The 23499-nt window shown below is 34.7% G+C and overlaps 2 protein-coding genes across 8 annotated transcripts in view; one reads left to right on the top strand and one right to left on the bottom strand.

The window, feature by feature from the left end:
* Rasa1 (RAS p21 protein activator 1) overlaps positions 1–1757 on the top strand; it is a 92597-nt gene extending 90840 nt beyond the window's left edge. The window contains exon 25 of the mRNA XM_020176691.2: positions 871–1757. Coding sequence (XP_020032280.1) covers positions 871–954 — 84 coding nt within the window. The 3' untranslated portion in view covers positions 955–1757. The remainder of the gene's footprint in view (positions 1–870) is intronic.
* Ccnh (cyclin H) overlaps positions 1–21511 on the bottom strand; it is a 34459-nt gene extending 12948 nt beyond the window's left edge. For 2 of the 7 annotated variants that reach the window (XM_074077139.1, XM_074077137.1), the window contains exons 1-10: positions 21252–21511; positions 20461–20583; positions 18723–18796; positions 17446–17656; positions 12788–12951; positions 9660–9730; positions 7135–7246; positions 5958–6001; positions 3603–5096; positions 2924–3062 (exon numbers count right to left, since the gene is read on the bottom strand). In XM_074077139.1, coding sequence (XP_073933240.1) covers positions 4957–5096; positions 5958–6001; positions 7135–7246; positions 9660–9730; positions 12788–12951; positions 17446–17656; positions 18723–18796; positions 20461–20583; positions 21252–21368 — 1056 coding nt within the window. In that variant the 5' untranslated portion in view covers positions 21369–21511 and the 3' untranslated portion in view covers positions 2924–3062; positions 3603–4956. Of the gene's footprint in view, positions 1–2923; positions 5097–5957; positions 6002–7134; positions 7269–9659; positions 9731–12787; positions 12952–17445; positions 17657–18722; positions 18797–20460; positions 20584–21019; positions 21222–21251 lie in introns of those variants that run through there. The other 5 variants (XM_074077140.1, XM_020176692.2, XM_074077141.1 and 2 more) reach the window with 5 other exon arrangements.
* Positions 21512–23499: the final 1988 nt, after the last annotated feature.

The raw sequence follows: 23499 nt of genomic DNA, 5'->3' as shown, positions 1-23499 counted from the left end.
AAATAGCGTATGTAAAAATGGCAAAATGGCAGTGAGCTTATAAGCCAGTAGTGAAGTGACTTTTTTACTGTCTGACAGTGCTAGCAAAAGTGATTCTCAAATTGTGAAACATGAGATTTGGCAAAAGGGTAGTAATATGTATTTGAAGTTCCCTGTCCAGAGTATACCCCTGGAACAAACTACATTTATAACAAGTTTTTGCAGGGATTCAAATGGGATCAGATCAAGAACTTTGCACTAAAGGAAAAACTAATCAATATTAGACTGTTGCTGTCAGACCAACAGAAGCAGATTAGGATGTATTCACAGAGAGACCAGATTTGAAAGGACCTAACTGACCTAGTCTTAAAAATTAGAGATTAAAATGAACTGTTTTGAATGCCCTTAGCTAGGATAAGGACCGGTGACTGGAAGTCAGCGCTTATATACATACATAGAAGTCTTGACTAGTCTCTCTTCCATGGCTTTAGGAATATAGTGAATGTTACCACTGCACTGGCTAACCATCTGGAGAAATTAAAACACTGAATGATTCTGAATTCTCATTAACCTAAGATTCTAGAATCAAACTTTTCTTTTTTTAAATAGTCTGTTCATTAGAGTTCTATTTCAAAATTTTTATGACTGATTAACTTTAGCTTTAAATGACAAATCTTCTGGCAAATGATCTAGCCTAGGGATTGTTCTGGCAAAAAAGGCAAAATACAAATGAATTTTTATTCAGTTAGTGTGCAAAAAATTTCTATCTTGGTTACAACTAAAAATATTTAAAGTCCAATGGAAAGTCACAATTTTTTTCAAATGTATATTTCCATTCTGAAATGGAAACTTTTCATTTATTATTTTCACACTATTTTTCTTTTTGTCTAGCACGTACTGAAAAAGCTTCTGGCTATAACAGAACTGCTTCAACAAAAACAAAACCAATACACAAAAACTAATGACGTCAGGTAGCAGCCTTCGCCCTGGAATTCTGCATGGATTCAGCATGCCCAACATGGTAAATTCACATCAGTATATCTCCTTTGCTCTTGCCAAAAAATAGCACACCTTTCCACATTCCAGTGATATGTGAGCTATGCAAACAAAACCCAAGATTTCGCTGGTAAGTAAATGTGCCAGCAACTTTGTAAGCTATCTGTGCAGGACATTTGCACTTTTTTTCCACATGGAATCTTTACCAACTCTGAGCCTCGGTGTACAGATCATCTTTCACAAACAATGCTAACTGTATCTTGAACTTGAAAATGTATTTTCAATACATCCAATTGCCAAAGTTCTGCTGTCATTTGGGAAAAGAACTATGAGATCAACTGACAAGAAAAAGCATTCTCTATCAACAAGTATAACTGGATTGCAGACTGTTCTCACTATAACTTCTTCCTATTTAGGAATATGACCATTTGACTGTTCAATGGCTTTATTTGTATTTACATTTTCCAGAGTTTGCCATTATAATAGGAACAATCTTTGCTGTATATATACTTTTTAAAAATACTGTGCTCTTTCTGGAACTGTTGAAAGAAAATATACAGAATGGATCTATTGCTCATCAGCTTTATTTTTTAAACAAACCACTTATTTTGTTGGAATTGTATTTAAATCTTAAAATGCTTTTGTTAAAGTTTACAACAGTAAATAGTTTGAATTCAGTAAATGTTACTGGTCATTGTACTTATCACTGCATGTTACCCTTTACAGATTACCTATTTCTGTTACATAAAAAAAATAGATTGCTTTTGTTAATTCCAAGTTGATTTTTTGTGTTATCCCTTTGATTTATGCAGACCACCTCATCAGTCACATAACTTACCCATCTTTGAACTTCTGACTACTTGTTGTATCTGCTGGGTATTTAGTTTGTACAGTTTTATTTGCTTCTCTGTGTGCATTTTTTGTGACGTATTCACAAGGGTTAAGTTAAAATAAAACCAAGGGATATATTGCATAATTGCATCTAAATGCAGCTAAGCATTTAATTTCATTATTTTCTTTCTCTGTTAGGGACAGTTCAAATTTTAGCAACAAAGCAAGGCCCAGGGAGATGATGAAACTTCAGATCACTATTTTTGCTTAATGGTCTCCTTCAGAAAGAATTCCATTTTTCCATTAAATATGTATTTGCTAAGCAACATTTCCTTCCTCCCCATAATTGTGTAGGGAAGGACATATGAAAACTACGTGGCAGAACATCATTAGTAATCAAAGTGTGTTATAAAGGAACCAAGGGAGGTATGAGGACAACCAGTTCCCTGTCAATAAAGAAAAATTTTCTAAAGGCTCAGATCCTAAGAACATAAAATATGGGGTGAAAACATTAAACAATCATGGGTTTAGTTCTCTGTGCTAATATCAATCCCAGGATCTCCTGCATGCTAGGCAAGTGTTATACCACTGAGTGAGCACCGAAGGATTGTAAATAAGGCTGCTTAATATAGTTTTAAATTATAAAAGGTAATTATTTCTATGGAGGCAGCTAGCCTTATATAGCTTCAATCACAGCTGACACTATAAATTGAACACATCCTATCCCATGTGTTCAATGATAAATGGATGGCCATTTATCAATGCCATCCATTCCATTCTCCCCTTTTGTTTATATCCTATTACTTTCCTATCCTTTTTGTTTTTTGGATGTACTCTAACATCCCAGTTAATCTTTTTTATTGGTTTATAAGATCAAAGACAGACTAGAGGGATAGGGACTACCTAATACAGACATAGACTCCCAAGATTTTTTAATGACAAGCAAAAAAGTCCAAACTCCAGTATGAGGCATTTTAGTTTCTTCCCACCAATTATGTTTCTGTCTTTTAGCCATCTTACTCTAAGTGATCTAAAAACACCTGAAAAGCTTTTCTTGCTTTTTATATTTTAATGACATGTTTGTGTGTTAAATTGGAATGGGAAACTTGTTACTTACCTTTGTAGGCCCTGTAGTAACTAAGTGGCCAGTGTTGAAATAAAATCTTTCAAACATTTAGTTTTTTTAATGGGGCTGAGTAGTAGACAATTTTCTGTGATAAATGTGGACCCTGCTTTGATGCCAAAAGCTTAGTGACCTGAAAGGGAAACGGGAGATAAACTGTGAGTATTCTGCAATTCTGTCTGAAGCCTAGCATACTACTACTTAACCTGGATTACAATGAGGGATTATAAACTTTGGCTTCTTCTACTCTGCTTCTGTAAAATCCCACAGCTTGTTTTATTCCTCATATTCCAGCATTAGCAGGAAACTAAAAACAAAATGGAAAAATACCAAGAAACAATCCTAAATACAATTACTAGAGATATGTATAGTAATATTAGCAATAGTAAATATTACTAAAATATTACTTGACATATTAAGACATAAGTAAATTGCTATCTACCCTCATGGAAGGTGCAGCCTGGAATGTGCTGAGTCTGAGCTGTGTGTATTCATACAATTTAATTATATTCAAGGCATTTTAGTTTCTCAGAATTTCTTCAAGCCAGGTTTTAGAAAAAACATTGGTTTTACCTATAATAGCTACCATTTATATTAATAATTTTAGCATATGTATATTACTATTTCCCCATTTTCAATATGTGAAACTGGAACAGAGTTATTAAAAACTTACCAAGGTCATTCAGCCAAGAAGGGGCAGCTGTGATTCATATCCAAGTAATTTGGTGCTATATTCTGTGTTTTAATAAACTTACTTCAATTTGGATTAAATTTCTTGAACACATTTAATCTGCAAAATTCCTAGTAACTAATACCTAAATATTTTTATTCACTTAATAGGTGATCTGATAGGCCAGTTATAAAACTGAATATATAATTTGCTATTTCCTATCTACAGCAACTAAGATTTTTTTTATCTATTCAAGACTACATGTGATTATTTTAAACCTAGTAACTGAGGACAACTCATTACCTCAGGATGACTATCCTTCAGGATAAGTAACAGTTGAAGTACATTCTAGAGTTAAGTAGTAATGCAAAATCATGTAGTAGGACACCGTGAAAAGCCATTTCCATTTATAAAGGCTTCTAGAGGACAAAGAACATTCATTTCCTTAGCACTTCTGAAGGTGATTACTAAGTTCTGGGTTTTGTCTTTTTGCTAAAAAGATAGGTTGGCTTATCAAATTCTGTTTAAAATAATATAGGTAAATACACTACAGTTTTAATTTGGCCACTGGGAAGACTAACTCAGTATTAGTTAGCTGGGCATGATTATCAAAACAAGGTGCCATTTTGGCTCTCTTGAAGATAATTTTATTTTACATAAAGCTTCCATGAAAGGAAAAAAATTAAATAACAAGTAGAAAAGTTTAATGTATTTGTTGTTTCATATTTTAAATAAAGTTAAATGCCAGATATGCTTCCTACTCCTGTTGATTAGTTAGCACTGACATCGAATTCAAATAGTTAGACAGAGTCTACCAGGTCATCGTCAGTCCATTCTTCCTAAGAAGGAAAAATAAAATGTGGTGAGGGTAATATACTGAAGCATAACCAGTTGTCATTTTATTTCCCTTTAGGAAAATGTTGATGACAACAAACCCCGAAATTTACAGTAGACTAATCTTACAGTAATAATGGTATCACGTGCCTACTCTAATCAGGAATAAAGATTACAATCGTGACTTGCCTCTGAGATTTTTCTCTGACTTGGCAAGTACACTTTTAAAGAAAAGGGGCAGGGGAAGAGTTCTGGGGGAATATACCGCTTCGAAACAGGCTGAGACAGAAGCAAGAAAAATCCCCTTCCTAATGGACAATGTTCACAAACAAAGAAGTATTTAAAAAAAATGAAGACTTAAGAGAAAAAAATCAAACCATAGCTCAGTGTAGTGGTATACCCTTGTAATCCCAGCACTCCAGAGTCTGAGGCAGAAAGATTGAGAGTTCAAGGCCAACCTGGGCTACATAGCAAGACTCTTTCAAAAAACCAAATTTCCCACCCCCAAACCTGTCTACAATGTTTATACTTCAGAGTAATAAATCTTAACTATGTCATGCCAGAAAGTATTAAAAAAGTGATAACCTTTGAAATAAACATACCTCCTCATGTTTGGATTTTTTTGATATATAATCATCATCTTCATAGCCTTTCCTCTTCTTCCTAAAATTAAGCAACTATCAATAAATAATATGGTACTGGCAAGAGAAACTATAAAATGGGAACAAACTAGCAAGACTAGTCTATATATATGCTAAAGAATGAGACCTGGGCAAAGAGAAAGGTGAAAGAAGGATTATGGATATGAAGACAATACTTTTCAAGTCAATGTTTAAATTCAGTGCAATATTAATTACTATTAGAAAATTATTATTAGAAAATTTCTTGGACTTGTCAAGTCTAACATAGATCTGGGAAGATTATGACAAAAAGAAAAGACTGTGAAAAAAATAGCAAAGAAGCCAGGCATAGTGTTTCACACCTATAATCCCAGTACTCAGGAGAGCTGAGGCAGGAGAATCATCAGTTAAGTCCATTGTGGGCTACACAGTGAGACCCTAACTTAAAGAAACATAGCAAAGACAATCTGAAAATGAACAGTGTTAGAAATTACCCTATAGGCATACTATAGCTGTGCATGGTGGTACATTCCCTAATCCTAACACTAGAGAGACTGAGGCAGGAGGACAGAGAGTTTGAGGCCAGCCTTTGCGACACAGCAAGACTATTCTCAAAAAGAAACAAAAATACTGTAAGAATTATAGTTAAAAGTGTTATATTAACAATATAAGTGATCAAAGTAGATAGGCAAAAATGACTGTACACATCAATTAGCATATAATAAAAGTATTTCAAATAACAAAATACTGGAAAGCAAGCTGGGACAAAAATATTGGGAATATTGAATGGTGATTCACAAACAATTCTAAGTGATTTCAACAACTAAACAAAAAGCAAATAAATATTAAAGATGAAAGTATAAAGCAAAACAAAATTTTAAAAAGTGAAAAAAAAAATGGATACCTGTATCACATATAAAAAGATGAGTACATAGAATTGCCAAAGCACTGCAAGAAAAAAATGCCAGAAAATTGGGCATGGAACATAAATAAATATAAACATGAAGCATCAGTAACCCATAGTAACCAGGGAAATGCAAATTAAAATGTAAGTGTAATACTATTTTTTTTCACCCAAGCTGACAAAAGGTAAAGATCAGTAATAAGTGTTGTACAGTAAGTATGAAGAATACAAACATACATGAAGAATACATACATATACACATGGAGAAAAGGTTGGCAAAATAATTGATAAGTTATTTCTGAGATCATAACTGAGATTTGGGTTTTGGTCAAAGGGAAGTCTGGTTTTACCTGTACTGACTGACATACTCACAATGCAATTCTTGTGTAATGAAAAATAAAAGTGAAAGAATTTTAAAGATCAAAGGAAACAATCTGTGCCATACTAGTGCTATTGAGAGTGAGGTCCATGAACTATTTCCAGTTTGCCGTGAGATAAGTAGTACAGAAATTATATATTTGAAAATTTTTATAACAATCTGACAGAATTTTTGACTGATGACTCTAATAATAAAATTTGAACTTTGTTTTTTGTTTCATTTTTTATGTATTTCATAAAACTATATAATGGAATATTTTTAAAAAGTCCTTCACCTACAGAGAAGCACTCCTCATACTCACAGATATGCTGAGAGATATTAAGGATATTCTTACGGTTCCAAGAAGAGATCCAACACATTTTATTTTACTGATTTTTGTCTTCAATATAAAGCTTTCACTGAAAGGAAATAAACTAAATTTCCCTACGGGAACTAACAGAAGTTAAGTCTGGAACAGTATACTTGTTCCTCAAAACCAAGTATCAGAAACCAAAGATTAAAAGGATAGGAAAAAGTTCAGAATTCCCAAGGAAGACTCTCACTCCCAACATCTCAGGAAGAACAGAAAAGGGTAGGACCCATAAACCAAAGAACATACAGGATCAAAACTATAGGTGGACATCCAAACTGCTATCTTGTGTCGAATACCATTAGAAATACATACTTAATTTAAAAAAACATATCATTTACTAATTCAGTTTTCCCCAGATGAACAAACTTTGCTAGTGAAATAATTTATTTTAAAGGTTAATTCGACTGGAAAGCATAACTTCTGAAATAATTTTTATATTTACTTACGTAACTACATTAAGTCCAAGCTCAGCAGAATGACATCGCTCCAACTTCTGCTTCAGAATAGCAACTTCTTCAGATCTGGGTGGTTCATACTTTTTTACTAAGTTTCTCATGCCTATGTGAAGATAAAAAAGGATCTACATTGAGTAATAAAGGCTTGTTCCATAATGCTCCACGCATTTAAAATTCAGATAAATAGCTGTGTGCTATATATGCCATATTATTTATGACATAAAAGCATGCTGTATTATCTAATGTTTTAATAAATACTAATATGCTCACTCTTGGTTCAATTTTAAGACTTTAAAAAAATTCTCTGCATGATTTAGTGAACATGCTTTATTCTCTAATACCAGCCATATAACATTTGTACTTGTTTACAACTTTACTATTTAAGAAACTTACTAGATGACAAGTCACAAAGGGGGATGCTTAGTAAAAAGGTGTCTGCTTTAACAAAATGTGGATCCTATAAAAAATATCCTCCTTTATAAGGTCAAAAACAATCCATTGGTAACTAAAACTGCAAAAATACTATAGCTGAGCTGGTTATTCAACCGTAATAAACAACAGAGTAATACATCAACATTTATTAGAGGAATGAAAGATCTAGGGTGTACTGTAAGACAGCCATGTACTTCAAATGGATAACTATACTACTACAGTTTCTCAACTGAATTAGTGACTTAGCATCCTTAGGACAATATACGTCTTCCAAAAAATTATAAGTATTTTAATATCACTAAAGCTCTGAGCATTTTATGAAGAGCTATTCTTATTTCAAATTAAAATAAGTGGTATAAAATAAAGGTACTGGTAAATCAGTAATAAAACTATAAGCTTTAAAAAAGTATAGTGGATTATCTTTAAGGCCCCTTCTACTTACTAAATTCTATGAACCTTTTATCTCTGACCAAATCACAATTAGCTTTGAAAGTGAACCCTCTAGTGGTGAAAGTGAAGACCTACAGTTTAATACTCAAATAACCAAATCTGTCATTCTCAGGAAAGCCAAGATCAAGTAAGCAGAATCAAGAAATAAAAACTATATGCCCTGAAGCATCCCAAGTGTTGATATACACATTAAAATGTACAGCTACTTATTCCTGCCCAAAATAAAGATCTGAAATCCTATATTTTATTGGTTTACTCAAAATTTAATTAAATTATAAGTTTACTTAAGAATAGGCACAAAATGGAACAAACACAACTAACTAAACACAACCAACTTAAAGAGTATTCAATATGCCACTGGCAATTAAGAATGAAGAGGGCTATTTCAGCCAATCAATTAAGCACAGGTTCTATTCAGTCTTTAAAACAGTGTTTTTCAACCACTAGCATTTTGGGCTTGATAATTCTTTGTTGTAAAAGTCTCAGTTTTTTGAGGCTGCCATTAAAATGTCACAAACTTGAGTGTTTTAAAACAACCAAAATGTTCTCTTATAGTTACAAAATCCAAGAATTTTAAATCAATTTCGCTAGGCCAAAATCAAGATATTGGCAAAGCCACACTCAGGAGGCTCTAGTGAAGAATCTATTCCTTGCCTTTTCCAGGTTCTGGTGGCTGCTAGCATCCTGTGGCTTGTGGCCACATCAATCCAGTTTTCAAGGCCAGTATCTTCAAATATCACTGCAGTATTAACATGGCTTTCTCTGGCTGTGTTAAATTTCCCTCTCCCTTTCTCTCATAAGGACCATTATGACTGCATTTATTGATCCCTCAATAATCTAGGCTGTCATCATTTTAAGGCTCATGATTTACTTGCATATACTCCTCCACCCCATTTTTTCCTTCTTCCTTTTTTTTGCCATACACAGGTTCTAGGGATTAGGACATAGCTCTGTTTTATGGAGCAAGTTCTCAATTCTACAAGGACTGTTCTGTGAACTGTAGAATTTTTTTTTTTTAAACTTTCAACTAAACTAGTTAAGCCTCACTTAAATCAGATTATTAGTTTAATTTTTGTGGAGCTACGATCTAACTCAGTGCTTCGAGCATGTTAGCCAAGTACTCTACTGCTTAACTATACTCCCAACCCAAAAATGATCAGTAGCATTTGTACTTCCACGCACTAGATGCTGGTAGCTCCTACTGTGATAGCCAAAAATGTCTCTAGACATTGCAAAAATCACTTCTGGTTGAGAATTATGGGCTCTGTATTATCAACTAACAAAATGACCAGCACATCTATTAACTAGTTAAAACTAATTTATTTACAAAATAGAAGTTCCAAATGTAAACTTTATCCTTAAGTTAGTTACCTTAGATCTTTTTCAGTGCCTATCACATATCTTTGTACACATTAAAAAAATCTTGTTTTGACTCATGATGCCCTTTCGAATCTGATTTTTACTCTCTTGATGAATAAAGAGTACTTCCTTCCATGTATCTTTAAGGCTTCTGATACAATAATTCAATAAAAGTTAATCCAAATAAAAATCTGTTACCTCAAATTAAATTTCAAGATACTTATTCAGAAAGCCGTTTTGTAACAGAATATTTTGTAAAGTGTTGTTTTACTTACTTTTCATTATATCCAGTAACTGTGACAAACAAGTTCTGTTTTCTTTCAGCATTAGACTCTCTGATAAATAACTGGTTAGAGAAAGGAAAACATTTTAATCTATTGAAAATACATAGCATATTGAGAAAACGTGACATTACAAATTATTTGCCTCTGTTCTTTTCATCAAGGACAAGTATTATACTATATAATATATATTACAGTATTATATTAAAGATTTACTAAAACTTCTTTTAGCTTACATGTTTAATTTATTGAAATTTTGTGATATGTAAGCTTACAGAGGAGAAACAATATAAAGACAACAGAAACACCCAAGCATTTGTAATGTTTATAATAAGTGTATGATAGAGTCTTTAAGCCCAATCTGACTTCAAGGATGAGGAATCTGAGTTATACTTGGCCAAAGTCATAAAGCTCAAACATAGTACAGTTGGAATTTAGCACCAGTAAGGATTCTCTCTTCCATTAGTATCTAAGTTCACATGATCTATGACTGTACTTCTTGGAAGTAATAATCATTCAAATCAGTAAGAGTGTCACCTCATGCTTAAATCTATTACATCTTATTTGCATCAAGTCAAAATCAAAGGTATTGTCTTCCATCACTGTGATTTAACACCCAACTACCTGTTTTTCTCAGAATCATTGAGAGTAGTATGAAAATAAAATTTGTTTAAATTTTTAGTTTCTCTGAAGTTTTATGTACCTAAATTTTCAGATCGATAGTTGATAAAAGCCCATATAAATATCTCAAACATAATAAATCTTTCAAACATGTATACAAAAAAGCATTAATTTTTCTCAGGTAAAATAAAGTTATAAAAATGTAAAGCAATGATTTAAGAACTGTTGTTGCCATATTTATTCTAAACTATCCAGATTAAACTGGATTACAAGGTTTTGATAACTAAGTTTGATATTATACATATTCATTATCTATTGTAGGAACTGACTTTGGATATGGATACCAGTAACTTCCTTGACAATAATGCATTTCTTTTATAAGTAATTCAAAATAACTAAATTAGATTTTTCTTTCCCTTTTCTCCCTAAAACTTCTCATACTTTTGACATCTTCCTTTAATGCTTCCTCTCAGTTTCTGAAATCTAAGAGTGATGCATGTGGTTCTAAGAGTTAGCTGGTCATATTCTTAAATCTATGAAGGCTTTTGACAGAAGTTTTTTGTTTGTTTTGATAGGACTGGGGTTTGAACTCAGATCTTCGAGCTTGCAAAGCAGGTGCTCTACCAATTAAGCCACACCTCCTATGATGTTTTTTTTAAGTTAAAAACTGTTCAGCTCAATTCTGAATTGGACTTTTAATACTTTGACTTTTTTAAGTCCACAGGCAAAAAGAGTACCTTAAGAGTCAAACTAGCAGATGAGAAATAAAGTTCTCTATCTACCAGAAAGAGAACCCAGAAATAACAAAGCGTCTTGTAATAGAATGAGGCACTGTCTAGAATATGACAACAGCACAAGCACTTCCCCTTCTTGAGATCATCAATAAGTATAATTTTCACATATCTCAAAAGATTGCCTATAAATCAGTTGTAAGTTAATAATGGTTGGAAAGCACTTCCTTTATGGGAGAGAGGAAGCCCAATAACTGCAATGCCTGGGAATGCTGTAAAAGCTTACTTAATCTGTGATGATCCCAAGGTATCACAATTTCGATTCTGTCTGACTGGAATTAAAATTAACTAAACTTCTATGATGAAATAGACTCTAATGTGGACTTTAGGATGCTTCATCCCACTGTAACTAAAATCTTCCCGCTGGATAATATGAAATGCATAAGATGCTTAATCACATTAATGAAACTTTTGGTTATCTGAATCATAAAGGAAAAAATGTTTTTTTTCTTCTTAATAGAATAGAAGCTCCACACCTAAACTCCATTCATTATAATTATTTACACGGCTATCCTTCCTAACCAGGGCAGGGAGTTAGATCTTGTTTCTTCTTATAGTCCTAAAATGTAGTACACAGTACATAGTAGTACACAGAAGGTACTCAATGCTTGCTTGGTAAATAAATGGAATATAAACCACTATGGGATTAAATGTATGTATCTATATAGTTGATCAGCTGCATCTGTAAAAAGGAGGCATACCATAAACAAAACAAATATAAGCTCACAATCCCTTATCGTGGATACAGGTAAGTTTTGAAATTTACAGTTGTTTATGTATTAGCAAAAGAGCTTGCTATATATACTGTGATATGTGAAATACCCCAGTGATGTTGGCCGTAGCATCCTAGAATGAGGAATATTAATGCTTCTGCAAGGAAACAATATAAATATTCCTTTCAACTAGGATAAAAACTAAATCACATCTGGTTCATGTTTGCTTCAGTCTATCAATGGATTTTGAAATCATAGGTAAGAGATAAACATATAAAATAGTTTAAGTTTAGAAAGTTTTATCTTTCTTCCTCAGTTATTTCTAGGAATGAAATCAAGATAATTCCAAAGGTCATAAATAGAAAAATTAAATACACACAGTAAAAACAGTAAGTTGGCAGACAACCTGAGTACAGCAAATGTCTGCTTTATCGTAATTCCACCTCCCCAGTTAAATAATATACTATACAGGACTGTTATAAATGGATGTAATATCTTTAATTAATCTGTGCAAAGTAAGAATCAAGTGAATATAATTCACATAAAAGGCTTATCACAGAGTCTGGTCCTTAGTATACATTTATGTATTAGCTATTACTATTATGGTTATCCATTTGGTCATCCCCTAAAGAATTATTCTTTCCACAATCTTTCCTGAACTCCATGTGCCAAACATGCTCTATAAAACAGAAGAATTAATGGTAAAACAAAAGCAGTCTCTGTACTCAAGTTGCTTACTCTTAAATTATTAAATCTGTCATAGATTGAGAACTATTATGTATTTTAAGAATAACCTGTTTCACCTCTACTTTAGTCATAACTTTATTCCCTTAGCTCAACAATACTTAGCTTAATTTTTAAAGATTTTCTTAAACCTCACAAACCTTCCCAGCCACAAGGACTATTTTCACAAATGAACCTCACTTAAAAACTCAGACTCTAAGAAGTAGTAAATCCAGGGACTGAATTTGACCTAAGGTAAAACACAAATGATTACCTTTCCATAGTAATTCCAGCCCTGGAGGCACTAGATAAAATGGCAGTCAAGGCAATTTGGGAAGGTGTGTATAAAAGGTAAGCATCCGTCAATGCAATTCTATTAAGAAAGTCATCAGCCGTTTTCCTTAAAATCTCTGGATTCTCCAACATGGGATAGCGAGTCTAGAAAAAAAAGTTTGCAAATGTTACCATTTCTGAGATTTTAATGAGTACTATTAAAAATTAACCAGAAAATACTTAATACAGAATGCTTTTGTAAAAGTTAACTGTTTTCCTACATACCAAATAATTTAATGTTAGATTATTTGGTATAATGCCATTAGAATATACAAGATTTATAGTCACTAAATCCTAAATATTTAACAATCTTCTCTATTATTATCTTTTAACTCAGCAGCATTCAAACTTTTTTGAACACAACCATAGTAAGAAATACATGCTAAAGGTAGCATATCTAAAGTTCCTAGCACAGTAGTACTTGATATTATTCTTAATTTACATTAATCCTTTGTTTTTGTCCTTTTCCACCTGAGGAAGAAGGGAAGGATAGGAAGGCAAGGTTCCTACAGATTTTACTAGGTTTAAAGCAGACCCAAGAAATACATGCTTTCAGTTAAAGACTACCAGGCAGTGAGATAATCCAGATTTAAGGCCACATTTAGGAATCACTGTACCACCATATTTTCACAGAAATTTGTTCTAAAGTGTAGTTTTGGGAAGAAGTAAATAGAAATGAATCTTGAACCTATCGGACTTCCCGAAATACCAACACAACTATTTTTAGAGTATGTCCAAGAAATATGGAAGACCTCGTATTTTCTGACAATTCCCTACAGCCTTTAAAGTGAACTTTAAGTCTTATTTCCCAGATTTATATTAGATATTCATACTCAAGACCTGAAGCAGTAAGATACCTTGTCTATATTTAACAAACAAAATATCCAGGATCAACTGTGTAATTAAACAGGCCTTGTCATTATCCCCAAATGCCTGATCTCTGAGATGATAAATTTGAGTCACCCCACTCTGACCACAAATGTTCTTTTTATTCAAGTACATATGCTTAATTATTTCACAGTTTTTCTCCCCCCTCAGATCCCTTGGTCAGAAATCCCTCTACTTGCTCCCATTTACCATGGTCTTTTACTGTTCATTTCCTTCCTGAATTCCCTGCTCCAATAGACTGCCAACACATTTCAGTCTAAACTTCAACAGTATTTGAATCTTTCCAACTTTTTGCTTTGCAACTATACCCAGACTTCTGGTCAATGCCTTAAGAAACCATATGCCCAAAAATCTAGTAATGTTACTATCAATTCATGTTCAATAACCTCAGACTCTTAGCACTGCCTAACGATGATGTTTCCATAGAAAAGCTGTTGTCCCATTTTTCAGTGACTATGGTAAGCATTTTCTACTGTCTACTACTTTCTTTACCAGTGTCTTCGGTAATTCTCAGAAACTTCATCATTCTCAGAAAGTTATTCCTGTTCTTAACAAAGAAAGGCACTATTTTCGCCACCAAATCTCCAGGTACAATATCCTCATTCATACTTTCTTCTTGTTCTCTAGTAAAAATAAGAGCTATTATTTCCTCCAAAACTAATTCTCACTTTGCTTCAAGTCCCATGTTAACTCCCTTCTACATTAGTATGAAGAGTAGTCTGAACTATATATTTTGCATTTAGTATCTTTCTCAATACTAGTTTCCTGGGATCATCACTTAAATATGTATCAGTTTCTTCCACAAAATCTCCTTTTCTCTATTTCTAACAGTTCTTACATTTTCTTAATCATCCTATCTTTTTCCACTTCAAAGAGAAACTGCTTAATCCAAGTTACATGGACATTTGTGTGCCACAATGATATTTCCATCAGTGATGGATTGCACATTAAGATGTCAGTCCCAGAATATCATAATGGAGTTGAAAAATTACTATCATTTAGGGATGCCATAGCTGTCATAGTCACAATAACACAAGGCACATTACTCATATGCTTGTGGTGACACTGGTGTAAATAAACCTACTGTGCTGCCAGTTATATAAAAGCACAGAACTTCCAACTATGTATAGCACAGAACACCTGATGATAAAACAATCAGGTTACTGGTCTATGTTTTTACTGTACCATTACTTTTTATCATTTACTCCTTTCTACTTATTTTAAAACAAAACAAAAAAACCCAAACAGTTAATTGTAAAACAGCTTTAGGCAAGTTCATAAGGAGGTATTCAAGAAGTTCTTGTTATCAGAGGAGGTAACAGCTCCACACGTTAACACCCCTCAAGACGTTCTAGTAAGACAAGATGTGGAAAACAGTGATATTGATGACGCTGACCTTGTATAGGCTAATGTGTGTATGTATCTTAGTTTTGAACAAAAAAAAAAATGTAAAAAGAAAAAAAATTTTAAACATTATGTTATGTAGATTAGGCATGTAGCTGGCTGTATCATCTAGGTTTATGTAAGTAAACTCTTTGATGTTCACACAATGAGGAAATCGCCTAACAAGTTTCTTAAAATGTATCCAGTCATCAAGCAACATACACTTTACTTTACCTTTTTACTGGGGACACAGGTCAAACTGTGGAGTCCAGGCTGGCCTCAAACTCGTGATCTTCTAGCATCTGCCTACTCTGTCTACTGAATGCTAGGACTCACTTTCAATTTATTCCCCAACAGGAACCAATCTGCTTCCCAAACTCCACAGACTAATCACAAATAACTGTTCTGGCACTAAATCCAACAAACATTGCTAGTATAGTTTTTCTTTGCCTAAAACTTGAGCAAGATTGTAGAGTTGCTGTGCTTACCTTCTAAAACTGCCCTAGTTTCCTTCACTGGTTCTCCAACAAATCCTACCATCTCTGAATTCTTTTCCGTCTCCTTACTAGCTTCTTTATTTCTCTACAACCCTTTAAATGTTTCTCATGCCCAATCCACTCTATTCTTCTGAGTAATGACACTCAAGTCTGTACCTTCAGCCTTGCAGACATAAATAACTCCTCACTTGAATGTCTTACAATGTAGATTATATCCCAAACCAAATTCATCCACTTCACACCTTCCAACACCAACAAATCTCTATGTCAGTGTTTCCTTTATCAGCAAGTGTATACTACCATCTACTTATACGTTCAGGCCTCAATTCCACTGCTTCTTCCTCTATCCTCTCTCTCTCTCTGTCTCTCTCTATAGAATCAGTCCTCAACTTCTTATTGATTCCACCTACTATTTAATAAGCCCAGGAAGCTCTCCTTATACTCACGGCAACCATATAAATTAAGTCAATCACTATCTTTTGCTTGGAATACTCTAACAGCACTTTCATCCCTTTATCCATTCTCATCGAGTCTCTCCATTATTCCTGACACTTACAGATGTGCAATAATCTGATGCAGACTAACACATAAGATTGCCAACACATTTTTTTCAAACTGCAAACCCAATCATACCACTGAGTATTATTGAAACTTAAGCCTCTATCTTCCTATTGCTCTCTTCAAAATCTTTAATATTGCCTCCATAATCTAGACACTGCCTTCCACTCAGGCAGCAGCACTCTGTGACACTTTTCTCCTTATGTATCTAGGCTGTTAGGTTCTTCAGTGCATCATCAATCTGAGCCTTTGACTAGGAAGGTGTCCAAGTGGGATGCTCTCTTTCCTCACCTAATTCTTATTCTTGCTCTGAATTTCACTTTAAATGATGCTTCTTCAGAAATGTCTTCCTTACCCTTCAAATCTGCAATCTGCTATATCCTTCTAAGGTATTTGTATTTTCCCCCATAACATTTAGTATGCTATATATACAATGGTCGTCTGAACCATTTGACTATTAGGTTCTTGAAAGTTACAAATGTTATCTTCACCCTCAAATACAGTATTTAGCATATTTAGAAGTACCCAAACTGAACTACTAAACTAAGATTGATAAACCAGTTTACAACTTCTCTGACTTAACTCAGACTACCCAACAATTTAAGGTGCTTTTCTTAATATTTACATCAATAGCTTATATACAAATATAAACATAAGTGTATGTGCACAAGTTTATTTGTGAATATGCGTTTTGTGATGGGGTTTTACTATGTTGATACCCAGCCCAGGCTAGTTTCAAATTCATGGTACAAGTGATCCTCCCACCTTAGTCTCCCAACAGGCTGGTACTATAGCCATACACCACCATACTCAAACTTATTTATTTATATTTTTTATGCTTATATTTGTGACTTAAGTTCACAGAACATTAAAAATAGAAGTCATTTGGCAATCTTTTAGTTTAAAATTAGGAATTGTTTGATTCTTTAAGTCAACAGGCCTAAATCCATGACAATGTATCTCAGAGTTAGAAAAGCTACCATGTTTAAAGTCTAAACTCAAAATGGTCGTCATTATAGTCCATGGACTATTTGCAGATCACTAAACCATAAACTCTAGACGTCCTACCCAACAATCTGAATTAACAAGCTCTTCAGATGATGCTAATGCACAGTGAAGTTTGAAAACTATTACCCTAGAGGTTAAGGCCAGACTCATAGATTGCACTCAAGCTGTTATAATTTAGTATAATTACTGATTATAAAATTTTGGGGACCTTTAAAAGAATAGCAAAGGAGTACACTCAATAGTTTGTTTCTATCAGAAAGTTTACCTTTATATCAATGAGGAAGCCTTCAAATGGTCTATAAGGATTGTGGACAATAAGGTGAAAATTAAGCTGCTGTATAAGGAGTAGTTCATATTCCAAAATCTGTTCCAGTGCCTTCTCCTGTCCCAGAGGGCTCTCCCGAAGGTTTCCAACAAACTGGGGACTAGACACATTGAATTCATCTACTTTGCAGGCCAAAAATGCACAAGTGAGCCTAGAGGAGGGACATGCACATACTTGAGAAATATGTGAATATTTACAAAAGTACATTCCAAAATCGCCTAATATGCACATTGCAGTAAATAATTACATTGCAGTAAATTAAAAAAGACTTTCTTCAAACTTCAAACTTTTACCCATTAGCAGACACAAAACAAACTATAAAATTTGAATCATCTAATATTGTCATATCATTCAACCATCACTAACTTGAACAGAGTTTCATATAGTTCAATCTAAAATAGGGAAAAATAGTAGTAAGAAAAGAGTTTATATCATGAAATATAAATGGAAGAGTTAAAAACAGAAAAGTACACACATAAGTACTATATGATACATGAGAAAAGTTAACATAAAAAGAACACTGCATGCAGCCATCAGTGGAAGTCTCTGAAGTCATTTAAGTAAGGGGATTGTGAGCTTGTGGCAAACCTATGAAATTTGCCTGGCCACCACATGTAGTTCAGAGTGAGAAACTAGTAAGAAAGCTACTGTAGAGAGCTTTTTAGAAGGTGAAAGTAAAAATAAGGAACTGAGTTTACAGGAAGGAATGGGAATGAAAGAGAGAAAATAAACAGGAACTATGTGATTAAGAGCAGACTCTCTGATGACTCTCATACTAATTTTATCATTATCTTTAATGATAAGCATAGTGCTTAGCAGAGAGAAGAAATAAAATAGACCTTTGTTTAATTGAAATGAATATGAAGCGACAGGATCTGTAAACTGAATGGATGTGGAGAGGGAGGAGTTACCACAAATGATTTTCGATCCATGCAACTGGGAGAATAAGGATGTCACTAACAGAAAGCAAAATTAGAGAAATAGGCTTGAAAAAACAATTTGAATTTGGACAAGTTGAAGTTCAGACATGATTAGTAAGACAGGATATAAAGGTAAATAGGGATCTTACATTCTGAATAGAAAAAAAAGAATGCAAGTTTAAATTGCCCTTATTAGGAAGTCAATTCTTTCTTACACACACATATCCCAGAGAAATGCTCACACCGTATAAAGGTCTTTTCTAATGAAAACAATAAACTATACAAACTTATACTTACATTATTATCCGGGGGTGATATTCCATTACTGAGTTATTAAGATAAAAACGCTTGAAATACATACAAGCTGTACCCTAAGATTAAAAAAATACATACACATATCATCAGGATCTACTCACACATGTTACGTATTAAGTTCTGTGAAAAAGAATTTATCTATGTAGTAGTTTCTTTGAATGGTTCTCCATACAAATACCAGTATTTGCTAATTTCCTTTTAATAAAAATAAATTGTGATGAAGTATTACAAAAATAACATAGTCAGAAGACCCTTTCTCACTCTTTGGCTGTCCATTCCCAGCCCTACCCTATGTAATTCTTTCTTCAATCACTGAATTTAAAAAATGCATGTACATGTATTTTATAATTCATACTAACAAAAATGTCTAGAATCAGAAAAATTTAAGAAAAACACAAATGGTCAAGGATTACCCAGTCGATCTCTGAAAAATACTGTCAGAATAACACAGTTGGGGCAACAAGCCCTTCTCTCTAAATCCACTCCAGATCTGTAATAAACAGTGATCACTGCTGCCAACTGAACTGTAGAAGCAGCACTTGCTTGGTTTTAGTTTGTTTTTTGTGGTACTGAGGATTGAACTCAGGGCTTCATACTTGCTAGGCAAAAACCTGCCTGTGTTTTCAACTATTGCATCCACTGGCTAGAACCAAAGAATGGCTTTGCATGAAATAACCCCTCATCTATTTTAGGACAGAAGAAAACAAAAACAACACAAATCTTCACTTTAAATACTAAAGATGTGTTTTTTCATTTTTTGGTGAAACAATTTTTTTCATCAATCATCCACATGTTGTGTACAGATAAATTCCACAAAGAAGTTCATTTGAGGTTGTTTCTTTATCCAGATAGATCACTCAAACCTATTACATTTTACAGTTCATGTAACAGAAAAGAAAAAAGCCAGATTTCAACATAGAAAGTAATAAAAGTGTATCGAAAATTCTTTGTGGATCTTTGATCTCTCAGATAAAGGTCTGTAAACTAAGAAATCACCACAAATACTTTTGGGTTTAATATTTTCAATGTACTTCAATTTTAGGTATAAAAATGGACATAGTTATTTCTCTATTACTCACAAATTATTCACTTTGTAACTTTAAAACTTAAGATACTCTTTCATATTTGATCTTCACAACAAACTGGCCATGAGATAACAGGCAAGGTAAAAAGCATTTTACGCTCTTTACCTTTTCTCTCTTTAATCTTAGTTACCTATTTTTTCTCACCATTGTCCACCCAAGCAAAAACAAATTTCAGAACCATATACATGAGACATAAGACAATTTTTTTTTAAGCCAAGGATAAATCTCCAGCTTCTACTAATCAAGGGTCAAAAAAATTCTTATGGCCTGAGTTTCAGCTGGGACATGAATTAATTCATTAGCTCAAGAAGATACTGAGTATGCCAGAGTTGAGAAACCTCTAGTTTAGTTCTAGTCCTAATTCTATTGCATACTAATTGGTAACTTGAGGGAAAACTTTTTCCTCAAGTTGTGAGATGTCACAACCTATAAAGCAAACCTCAAAATTCTTTTGAACATAGAATGACACTTTAAATACTTTGTAAGACAAGACACAGTAATTCATACTTAAAGGCTTTTTTTGGAAAAATATGACAAAAGTAAACAATGCACGGGAAATACAGAAAATACAGAAAAATAGAAATTTAGAATAAGCCAGCTAATGGACACTATACTTAATCACTACCATAACTTACCACAACAGACCGTGGCATTGCTGGCTTAAATACTGAACAGAATTCCAATAATCTTTTCTCATAGTATTTGCAGAGCGTCATTTCTTCGTAGGGCTCAAGAAAGACAGGGTCATTTACAAGAACCTTTCGAGCAAAAATTGCAACATAAGTAAGTTAATCATAAAACTGTCGGCTCTGTCTAGATTGAATTTGGTTTACATCTGCAAAAGTGGAATATATACCGCACATCAATTTTGTCTTTATATATCACGTGCCAGAGGTTGTCAGAGGGCTCTTTCTAGACGGAAATCTGGCAAGATTAATTCCCCATTCCAATTTCAAAACACTTGCTTCCACTAACAAATTCCTAGCCTGCTTTCTCCAGTCATTGCTGCAGGTACAGCTTCAGCCACAAACCACCATGCTCATTCCCCGCACCTGCTCTTCAACTCCTACCTCCCCGCTCTGCACCTGTGCCTGTGTCTATGTGGACTGTCCCTTACCCATCTCCTCCGCCATCAGCTGCGGGAAAAAAAAGGCTTTCCCCGCCACCCCTGTTTTACAAGTGAATAGCTCCTACCCCGCACCACCTCTGCATCCTACAGAGTCTCTTCGCCATTTTACAAAGTCTGTCTGCCACTCGACTATCCGGATGGACTTGTTCGTCTCTGCACCTACAGAACCTGGCAAAGTGCTCGCCTATTTGTTGAAGAAACAGACTCCGCGGCGCGGAAGCACAAGCAAGAGAAGGCGAGGCTGCGCTGGGGCCCCGAGGGAGCTCCCGGCAGGCGGCTGGCCACAGGGGACCTCACCTTCCCGTTTCCCACCGCTTTGCACTTGAATTTGCGGTTGGCGTCGGCCCGCAGTCGCGCCAGCTGCTCCTCACTTGCGAAAGTCCAGTGCCGCTTTTGGCTGCTGTTGTGGTACATCGTGGACTCCGAGACCAGGCCAGAAATCCTAGAAAAACAATAATAAGAATACAGCAACACCCAGCCGTGCAGCAGCTACGCCACGAACGAGATCCCGCGAATGCCGCGGCGTCCGGCCGGCGGGCGCACTGACGTCACGATCACGTGTCTACAGTCCGCAGAGGCCGTTCGGAAACGACTAGGAGGGCGGTCCAAAGCTGGCCGCTTGCGAGGCGGGCGGGCGGAGCCTACGGGCCCCCGTGGTGGCCACTCTTTGAGCTTGGGACCTGGCTCCGCCCCTTCCAGGTAAGATGTCGTGGAGAAGCGCCCCACGAGGTGCCCAAAAGGGACGTAATAAATTGAAGTTGGCAGTAGGGTGATGTAAATTCACATGGGGCAATAAGAAGTGAAGGAAAGGTTTGGGAGAGCGTCAGTATTTAAGTCGGGGCCTTACTGGGAAGGTGACATTTGTGCCAACAGTTGAGAGATTAGTAGGCGCTTCAGTCACCCAAGAGGAGATCCTGAGGCAGAGAAAACAGTTAAGCTCCTAAAGCGGAAGCATTCTGGACGATTTGAAAGAGTGTGGAGCTCTGGGAATCAAGGTAGAGATCTTGGGGACTGGAATATAGCTGGAAAACTAGAAATAGTGGGTGGATATTGGTCCTTACTATTCTACCAATAATGTGACCTTCCACTGTGTTTTCTCTTTGCCTTTCTGTTGTTAATTAGCCAGTCATTTTCCCATATCTTTATCTCTGAAGCCGAAGTGGATGTTAGTTTGGGGGATTTTTCATAAGGTTCTCATCTTCATGATTGTCCCTAAGAGAGAGGGACAATCATTAATTATCATCAGTGCCTAAGATTTACATTTTATTTTTATTATTAGAACTTTTAAACTTGCATTTGAGATACAAATTTACATTTATTCCAAAAGCCTTTACTGGGCTTGATGTTTGTCTCATTTTGTGATCCTTATTCTCCTGTGTGTCATGCATCCAATTAGGAAGACAGATTTCCCTATTGCAAGTAGTTTTTCAGATGGACAAATTAAAATGAGACAAAGATGATGAGACCTGGAGAGTTTTGGTCTTGAAAAACTATGCTGGTTAAAAAAAAAAAAAAGATTGGCAAGATGAGTAAATTCTGCTTTCTATGAAACTGTCATTACAGGCTTACTGGGAGAACCTTTACATTTTCTTGAGCTCAAATTGCCAGTTGGAATCCTCAGACTTATACCATTTTACAGTTTTGGAGATTCGTGATTCCTTTTACATAGTTGGTAATCTAGACTAGTAAATTGGCTAACAAGAGATAAAACTTGATGATGGTAAAGAACATGGCATGTAGTTCTTTATTTTTTTTCTGAAAGATATTTGACAATCTTAGGTTTATGTAAAGAAAAATAAAAATGGACATTTGGGGGAGTTGACAGAATATGATTTCCACAGAGATATGAATAAAATTGCTGAATGACATAGTTCATTTAGGAAGACAAATACAAAAATAGTGGCACTTCTCTTCTGTTTTTATTTTTTTCTTTTGGCAGTACTGGGGTTTGAATTCAGGGCTTTGTACTTGCTAGCAGGTGCTCTATCACTTGAGTCACGCCTCCAGCCCTTTCTTCTGTTTTTTAAACTTTTAACAAATCTGTCTGTGAAAATTAACATTGACCATGTTTGGGGGGGAATAGTAAGAAATGGGCTGTATCTAAACTATCAACAGAATAAAGTTGGTGCTGAAGTCCTAACATTAAGGCTCTGATGTGATTCTTTCATATTAAAGAGAGCAGGTTAGATGCTGCATTAGTCCATAGGTCTGAGCGATCTTTTCCTGCTCAGCAGGTAAGTAACAGTTTTTCTTTGCTGCTTTTATATCAGAAAGCACAGAAGGGACTTGGAATTTGGTGCTTTTACCTGTTTCTATGTCTGTTCCAAATAAAATGTGGCAAGGGTTTCTCTCTGCTCCTATTATTTTAATTTCACTAATTTTATGGAAAATTTCAATTAAAAAGTATAGAAACATATTTCAACAATTATCAATACATGACCAATCACACTCCACACCCATTAAGTTATTTTTTAGGTGTTTTGAGACAAGGTCTCACTAGGTAGCCCAGGCTGCCTGGATCTCATGATATTCCTGCCTTAGCTTC

This window comes from Castor canadensis, chromosome 6, assembly GCF_047511655.1.
Source record: "Castor canadensis chromosome 6, mCasCan1.hap1v2, whole genome shotgun sequence".
NCBI lineage: Eukaryota > Metazoa > Chordata > Mammalia > Rodentia > Castoridae > Castor > Castor canadensis.
The sequence above is the reverse complement of the archived record's forward strand: the minus strand, read 5'-3'. Positions and strand labels throughout refer to the sequence as shown.